The sequence below is a fragment of the Salarias fasciatus genome, chromosome 6 (genome assembly GCF_902148845.1).
Source record: "Salarias fasciatus chromosome 6, fSalaFa1.1, whole genome shotgun sequence".
In the NCBI taxonomy this organism is placed as follows: domain Eukaryota; kingdom Metazoa; phylum Chordata; class Actinopteri; order Blenniiformes; family Blenniidae; genus Salarias; species Salarias fasciatus.
Window position 1 is genome coordinate 36,237,383 of NC_043750.1, and position 9,063 is coordinate 36,246,445.

Genomic DNA, 9,063 nt, shown 5'->3' on the forward strand with positions numbered 1-9,063 from the left:
GGCCAATTAAATATTTTTAAAAGCTGCATTGTCGAAAATTGGTTAGTACACTTGCCTCACAGTGACATTGTCTTGGGTTGAAATCTGGGCCAGGCTTTTCTGCTCCCTATGCATGCATAAGATTTCTAATCACAGTCTAAAAACGTGAAAAAAAAGCACTTGACTTTAATTGGTGACCCTGAATTGCTTGTGTGTGTCTGTGTGTGTGTGTGTGTGTGTGTGTGTGTGTGTGTGTGTGTGTGTGTGTGTGTGTGTGTTCTTGTATTTCTATCCTTGTCGGGGCCAAATGTCCCCACAAGGATAGCAAAACGTGGAACGACGTGCCTTGTGGGGACCTTTTTCCGGTCCTAAGTAGGAGAAACAGTGTTTTCTTGACCATGTTGTTGTTACTGAAAAAAGTAAAAGTGCAAAAACATTTCTTTAGGGTTAGGCTTTGTTGTGGTGTGGGTTAGGGTTAGGGTAAGGGTCAGGGTTAGGGGCTAGACATGAATGGGAGTCAATGGACGGTCCCCACAAGGATAGAAATACAAGACTGAGCGTGTGTGTGTGTGTGTGTGTGTGTGTGTGTGTGTGTGTGTGTGTGTGTGTGTGTGTGTGTGTGTGTGTGTGTGTGTGTGTGATGCCCCTCATGAAGCCGAGCTGCAGTTCCTAGTGGCAGCCACGAGGTGGCAGAACACTGTGGGAGGTTTGTTTACCTCTGTTGCAATGGCGACCATCACTGAACTCAAGTGTGGTAAGCGATCACTCTCTGTATTATTATATCGTTGAAATTCTTTCTACAGTCATTAAGCAAACTGTAAGGAGTTAGAAATCTCTCCACAGGAAAAGTACGAGCAATGCCAAGATAGAGAAAACGTAAGCGCAACTACATGAATGACTGTGCAAACCTTCATTCGAAAGTCTGAGAAATCAACAAACAGCGTGGATATATCTTCTTATGAATAGTATCCGGAGATCATTTAACTCTTTTCTGTATTTATAACTCCTATATTTATATTCGGCTTATATAAAAAATAGTTAACTCGTACATTTATTGTCATTTGTCTGTGTGTTTCTCAGCTGTTGCTAGCTTAGTTAGCCGAGTTAGCTCATTACATATGTTTGAATACACATTAATGCAAATTGTGATTCATTTAATGTTGGTGTTTTTCCGGTGAAATGGTGAATGCTGTAGCTGTGAGGGACACGCTGGAGTCCCGGGGTGTGCTGGGCCAGCTGAAGGCTCGTATCCGGGCGGAGGTGTTCAGCGCCCTGGAGGACCAGCGGGAGCTTCGGCCCCCCCTGTCCCACCAGAACCTGCTGATCAACGAGCTGATCCGGGAGTACCTGGAGTTCAACAAGTACAGCTACTCTGCCTCGGTGCTCACTGCCGGTTTGTCCAAACATCGTTTTGTGTTGCACCAGGATCATTATAGTTGCATATCTGTAGGGAACATGCATTGGTGGGATGAGCAAGATGTGGGTTTGCACCCTTGCCTGACAATCAGGCAATCTGCAACAATCGAATTCGTCCACAGTGAGGGCCAGACTCCATACATCCATTCATCCATCTTCTGTGCAGGGTCAGTCCCAGACATGGACATGGATAGCGTGCACCCTGGACAGGCCTCCAAACCTCCAGCACAGTGCAAACACTGAGATAAACAAGGACACAGACTCACTTTCACACCTGGATGCAATTCAGGGTCACCAGTTAACCTCACATATGCATGTTTTTGGGGTGTGGAAGGAAACCAGAGAACCCAGAGGAAGGGAGCTAACTCCATCTGGAAGTAGGATGGATTTAGTAGTTTAGTACTTTGGATGTGAGTAGCCTGCTGACCACCATGAAGCTGTTGTGGCTGTTAATAGATTTTCCACATGATACTGAGACTTCTGTTAATCTGATCAATAGTTCAATTCCCAAAGTGTACTTTGTCTTCAGACTTCAGTCATCCAATGCATCAAACACTGACTGGATTAATAGCACAGAAAATCTGTTTGAGAGCTCTGATTAGAGTTGGTTGATGCCTGTAGGAGCCACAGTGGGGGCAAGGGGCCGGTCGCCCCAGGGCCCACAAGGTCATAGGGCCCCGTCTCATGTGATGTGTTCACATTTAATTGTAAATAAATTATTATAATAAAATGTGCAGTGTGTGCGAGAAGATGTACGCATGTGAGCTCCAATTTGCCAATTCTTACATTACGACTGTCCATGAATGCATCAGAGCTGTAAGCCAGCGCTGATTGGCTGGGCGGCATGAACTAGTTTTTTCTTTTGCACTTGATCTGAACTCTTTGGAGGGAAGTTAAACAGTATGCTAAACACTATGCTAGCTGCTAGCGGTACTACCCAAAACCTAACATCGGAGCCACTGGTGAGTCAGTGAAACCTTCAAAAATACTATCTTTATCAGAATGCTGTGGTCTTAAACACCTGCCTATTTGAATGTGCCTTGTGTTGCTCTCAACTATAAGAGACCGCCGAGTCTATTTTTGTCTAATATACGTGAATTCCAAAAGATATAGATAGCTGTGTCTATATCTATCTGAATAGATTGTGTAATTTTAGACCAGCTGTGTTCATTTTATATTTAAGCTGTATCAAAGATGGTACAGATGTAGCCCGTGACTTTTTAGCCCAGCATTTCAGCACCATGGACAGCGGACGCTCTGAGATTGACAGCTGTCAGTCTGCGTTCGTGTTTTTGTGTATTTGTTCTTCAGAACAAGTTTGTGAACTGGTTTGTGACTTTATTCTGCTTTCTGAGGCATATAGGTTTGCTTGGCTCAATAGAAGTGAGCATTAGTGTGTTTGATGGTAGCATGAGGGATTGTTTGAATGGTAAAATCACTATCAGTCGAGAATGCTCCGCCCCCTCTGTACTGAGACCCACGCGCAGCCTCTGGTTGATGCTCATCCCTCAAATGCACATTCATTTACCACATATATCTAGTTTAGCACATCTGAAAAGGGTGGAAGGGAAAAAGTTTAACTTATTTATTCCCATTCCTGCTCTGATATTCATTAATCACATTTCATAATCGTCTTGCTTTCTCTTGTTTTCTCATTATGAGGGTCAGGCTGTGGCTTCACACTGCACAGCTGTCTCCTTTGGAAATTTGAGAATAAATTATGGTGAAATGAAACAAGCGAAGGGACGAATTCAATTGATAAAAAACTTTTTCAATACAATATCTGAAATAAATATCTAACTTAATTTGTGCACTTTATGCTTTTTTATTCTCAGAGGCGGGACAGCCTGATGTTCCCCTGGACAGACAGTTTCTGGCAAATGAGCTGAAAGTGGCAGAAGACGCAAGCTCCAAGTCTGTGTAAGTGTGTGTGTCTGTGTGTGTGTATATGTGTGTGTGTGTGTGTGTGTATGTGTAAAGCAGGATATTGAATAGACCAGTGCAGACTGGGTGTTCGTGGTTGTCATTCCTTCACATGTGGTTCAGCAGTTTGCAGTCTATTAACACTCCTGTGTTTGTGCCACCAGGGAACGCTAACAAAACACTAAACCAACACTTCTAAAACACTTAAAGGATTATGTAAGAACGCAGACACCGTCAAGTTGTTTTTCGCTCCTTCCTCTGCAGACCTCTCCTTTATGGGCTGGTGTCACATTTCCTGAACAGCGGCGGTTCTGATGGAAAGACTCTTGTGCGAGGTGCGGCTGCTGGCAGCTCAGCTCCTGGACCTGACGTCTAGAATATGCAGAGTCACTGTGGCGACCTCTAAATACAGCTTCTGCAGCACATTGCTGGACTCATCTTGATGCCCTTTGTACAGAGTTTATCCTCAAAGTTTTCCACAGGTAGCCCCGCATCGAGTCGATCATTGGATTGACTTCGTGGTGCTGCTTCGAGTTCGCCAACCTGTTATTAGCTTAAAGTCATGTTCATCTGTTTTTTATTGCATTTTATAAATATTGGATATTTTATGCTCTGTTTTAGTATTGTAAAATAAATGTTCTTCTATTAGACCGCTTTGAACGAAGTGTTGTTTTTCCTGCTGACCACACGGTGGCAGTATGACCACAGATAATAGTGGAGACAGCCTCAGTGGATCACAGGCTGGTGAAGTGGGAAGCACTGTGACTCCAAAGCCTTTTTCCTGGTTTGAACTCTGCTGTGGGGTTTTCTGCAGAGATCCTTAACTCCCTTTAAAGAATTTCCCTGTGGGGTTAATAAATTATTTCTATTCTTCTGCTGTCCCTCGTTTCCAAAACACATCTGGTGAAACACGGCCCCAACAACCAAGAGTCAGATCGTTTCCAAACAATATGTCAGAAGTGTAGTGTCATCTTTATCTTATGAGGAAGTTCCACTGAGATGTAGATCTCAGGGAGGGAGACCTGGCGAGTGTAGCCAGTTCATATCATGTGTTCTGATCAAGATGTAAAAGTCATAAATAAACCAGAAACCACAGCTCCTTAAGTGTTTTCTCCTCCATCAGCGTAACCGCAACACACTGTCACCAAATGGACGAAATAAAGTGGAATTCTGCTCCAACTGTGGTCAGCAGTGCATTTCAGTCAAGTCCAAAGCAAAGTCTCTGCAGCTACTTTAACTGAGATATTATTCAACGAATGTCCTGTGATGATAGTCACGTCTCAGAAGCTGCTGTCTTGTGTGAACTTTAAACTACACAGAGTTTACCCTTTAGTCGGTCTAAAGTGTATTTACAAATACTAATCCCTCCTCATTTGTTTACAGGACACTGAATGATGGCTGGCACGTCTCGTCTCGGCTTCAGCTATTGGATAACTCTAATTTATCTCTTCTGTGGAACCGCCTGCTGCTTGTTTACCTCTTTGTGTTCTCACCAGCTTAATAAGAAAGGCCAAGCGGTTCACATCGCCTCTTAAACTGAAGGTTTTATAGACAGCCAGGCAGCAGTAAACTCTTTGCAATTCTTCAGGAGAAGTAAAGGCAGTCATAAATACACCAGCACCATGAATTAAGAACATGTATGCAGTACACAGCATCAGACACAAGAGGCACGGTTCACTGGCCAGACCGAACATCTTCCTCCCACTCTCACCATTTAAGGGAGCTGGACGCTCTTATCTCACACTTGAACTCCAAAGTTTCTGGAACTGATTATCTATGAGGCCAGACATTTATTTCCCCATGTAATTACTGATGCCTGGCACTGACTTCTCTTCAACCGAATCCTCGTCTCAGTTATTTTTAGGTTTTACTGTCTTATTTATCCTTTCTCTTTTGCTGTATTTGCTTCTGTCACCAGAGATGTCAGACATTTAGTCCAGGAGTCACTTACAGCCTAATCTCGTCTTGACTGGGCCGGACCAGTAAAATAGCAACTCTAAACTTTTCCTTTATTGTGGTGCAGAATGCATCATGCTTGATGAAAATGTCGACATTTTTGCACAACTGAACGATTGCTACTGAAAATGACTACAATCTCATCATAAAGCCGCTTCTAATGATACTTTATGGTGGAAAAAAAATTAAATGTCCAAAGAGCGTCTATCACTGTTGCATCATGCACGTTTTAACAGAACTCATGCTGACAGCATGGCTTTGGGGCAGAATGCTAGTTTTCTTTGTTTCGCGGCAGCATCACTGAAACATCAGCTCAGGTCTCTGTGTTGTGTTCTGTCCTCATAAGAAATTTGCTGAAAAAAATGTCTTCGAAATTTTTTACAATTAGCTTGATGGTTTGACCAGATTGGAGCCTCTTGCGGCCTGAGTTTGGTCCATGGGCCTTATGTTGGACTGCCTTGGGTGAGAACATCCCTCTGAGATTACTTTATCAGAGTCCACTCTGAACCAGTCACCCGTCAATCTCAGCGCAATCTCAGACCCAGGGAGAACATGCAAACTCCACACAGAAATCAGGATCTGAACCAGAGACAAAAGCACTGAACGCTTCTCCACAGTGAGATGAATTTACTGTGTACTGAAAGCTCAAGCGCCCTTTTTGAAAAAGTCGAATGAAATAACAGGATTAATATGAAGAAAACATAAATATTAACACTGTGGCGCTTCGGAACAGCCTGTGAAACCCCAGGCGCCGGCTTTCATGGCACCGGCTATCGCTGTTGTTTTAAAAATGGCTATATAAGCAGAGGAAGTTGAACAATGACTCGTGATTGTTCAGTTGGCAAGTTGCCTTGTAATTGGTGGCATTTGCGCGCCGTATAAATGAGTTGTGCCTTAAAGAGACAGCTGTATAAATAATGGTGAATGCGGCGGACTTCTGACTGCAGCCCAGTGAACTGATGTTTGCCCCCTCGCTCAAATTAGAATGCAATTGCATTCCAGCAGGGTCAAACATATCCATAAACATATTTTCTCTCCAATAGATGTCCTTGTATGGACATGAGGGTGAAAAAAAAAAAAAAAAACATGGAACATGCTGCATGTAGAAGAAGATCATGTTAGCCTCCGTCTGGCTTTTGGCTGTGAGGGATCGTCCACATGCACCACATGAGGAGAGGGCTGGTGACCTGTTCATGTGTGAGATATGCATTTCAGAGCGAAAGACGCTCAGGATTACCGCTCTGCTTTGAAGCGCTCTGAAAAAGATCGGCTTGAATGTTTGCACCTCTTCAGTGGGATTCACTGCGAGCAGCTCACAGTTGGCTTCCTCCAGCTCCTCCATCTCACTCCAGACCTTTCGCAGTTTAATTAATTGCTGTGAGGAGCTGATGGGAGCCGGGGGAGGGAGGGCACACGCTTTGGCTGAAGTTAAGGACTGAATTATTTTGTGAACATATCAAGTTTTCTTCAGGGTTTTCTCCTCCCTTCTCCTGACATGGTCTGCATTACATCATGTTAACCCCTTTTTCACCCTGAGGTCCTCATCCAGGCACCAGCTTTAAAACAAGTTATATATTATTTCAGGAGAAATGGAGTCTCTGGTATAACTTACAGGCCAGTTCTGCAGCTTTTATGCATCAAATCTGTACATTCTTGAACAAGGAAATTTGAAATAGCTGCGCGATTAGGTAAATTAAAGCTGATGTTTGGTCATGTACCTTCAGAGACTAGTGTAACATAAATCAGATTATTACTGCTGTGCATTACAAAAAAAAAAAAAAAAAGTCATCCAAGGATCTGTGTGTGCTCACACTGACAGCATTAAAGTTTCCCTGCAGACGGCTGCTGTCTCGAACAGTTACAAGCCCCGCTCAGTACCCTGCGGAGTCTCTCTCTGACACGTTCTCTATGAAGCCTTTATGTATTATAGACCCGTCTCCTGTAAACCGCGCGTCAACGCTGAGCACAGGTAAATAATAAGAGTTATCCCCATACAAGCAAGTTTGTTTGAACAATGCTGTTGCTGTTGGACCATATTTAGTCAGCGGGCCCGGGGCAGTTGCCTGTGCAAGACTTTGAAAGTAACACAGAAAGCTGCCGAGATTCCATACAGAGCCCACTCTCCTTATATGGCACACACTGCAACCTCTCTGCTCAGTGTATCTGCTCCTTCACTCCCCTCCTCCTCCTCCTCCTCCTCACTCCTCCTCATCCTCGGACATCTCTCTCATCCCCTCGCTCCTGAGCTTTTCTTCCCGTCCTTGTCCTCCTTGAACGCCGCCTCACCTCTGGAGTGCTGTACGGGGAAAACTTGAAGGTCCTTCATGTTGCTCTTTGGTCTCTCATTGAGTTCCGCACACACACAAACGCACAGGCACACACACATCAGTGGAGCGCTGCGACTCTGGCACTAAACAGGCCACGGCTATCAAGCAGCAGCTTGATTTATTGGAGCAAATAGAAGAGTGTCCTTATATAGGAAGTTCCATTGGGAAGAAGCAGGAGGGGGTCTGGATGCTTGTAGTGGAATGTGATGTGCGTAATGATAGCAGACGCGTGCGGGATGTCCACACACACACTCACACACACAGTCAAGGAAAGCCACATCGACTGTGTAGGTGGTGAGTAATGCTCTTGAGGGAACTTCTCTGGGGACGCTGCAGTGGAAGGGGACTCCTGTTCTGGGGACGGCTGGTTTGCCTTATGAGGACTGGGAGCTCATTGCATAATCTATAAACCCAACAGGATGCGGGGAACGAAGCTCACAGCCTCCAAGCTTTTATTTCTTGTGTCCTTTTTACATACTTTATATGTTGTAAACACGGCACGTCCTCAAATCACGCGGACTTTATGAAGCTGGGATCCCAAACATTGAGTGTGCGGCAGACATCTGGTCGAGTTTAACAACTGGAGTTTATTTTCAGCAGAAATGTTGAACTCAGTTCAAAACTATAGAAATATGAGTTTCAGGTAATACTGCTATAACGGTTGGCAGTCATGTTTATTTTCACTTTTAGATATTACTAAATTTGTAATGAACATGCATTTGTGGGATGTGCAAAACAGCAGACAGGTCCTAAACAACACCAAATTTCAGGGGAAATGTGTGGTGGGTTTATGTATATATATAAATACATATATACATATATATATACATACATATATATATATATATATATATATATATATATATATATATATATATATATATATATATATATATATATATATATATATACATGTTTTTTATATCTCTCAGCTTGAATTGTCTTCAACCCCATGACCACGATACACTCAATTTCATTCTGCAATGATAAATTACCTGTAAACTGTGATCATTTCTTACATTTCGCTTGTAAAGCGAAATGTAAGAAATAAAGATAAAAGTAGAGATAAAAGTAAAGATAAAATGTTTCTCCAAAATGAAATTCAGAAATCTTTAAAGTTAGAAATGGAAAACTCTAAATGTTTACATTTACTTTATAAAATCATTTTTGAAATTGTATCTTGTAAATAGGCTGTAATGTGGCTCCTGAAGTTAAAATGTGTTTGATGCTTGGGTTTTAAATGCAAAACAGTCAAAGTGACTGAAAACCCCTGAAAAACAATGAATTATATGGCTTGTCTCATTCAGGTAGTGAACCTGCAGGTGTGCTCAGTGCGCATGTCTGCTGCCTCCTGCCCCTCCTGGATGCTGCTGGAGGAGGAGGAGGAGGAGGAGGAGGAGGAGGACCAGCCTCTGCAGCTCCACCCTCTCACTACAGTGTGCAGTTTAAATGCTAAGCTTTG

At 43.2% G+C, this 9,063-nt stretch overlaps 1 protein-coding gene across 1 annotated transcript; it reads left to right on the plus strand.

Annotated features, from left to right (window-relative positions):
- Nucleotides 1–675: 675 nt before the first annotated feature.
- cep20 (centrosomal protein 20) lies at nt 676–3,968 on the plus strand. The gene is made up of 4 exons (XM_030094271.1): nt 676–733; nt 1,175–1,372; nt 3,231–3,315; nt 3,583–3,968. The coding sequence occupies exons 1-4, from the start codon at nt 706–708 to the stop codon at nt 3,692–3,694; spliced, it is 423 nt and encodes a 140-aa protein (XP_029950131.1). The 5' UTR covers nt 676–705; the 3' UTR covers nt 3,695–3,968.
- The last annotated feature ends 5,095 nt before the right edge of the window (nt 3,969–9,063 follow it).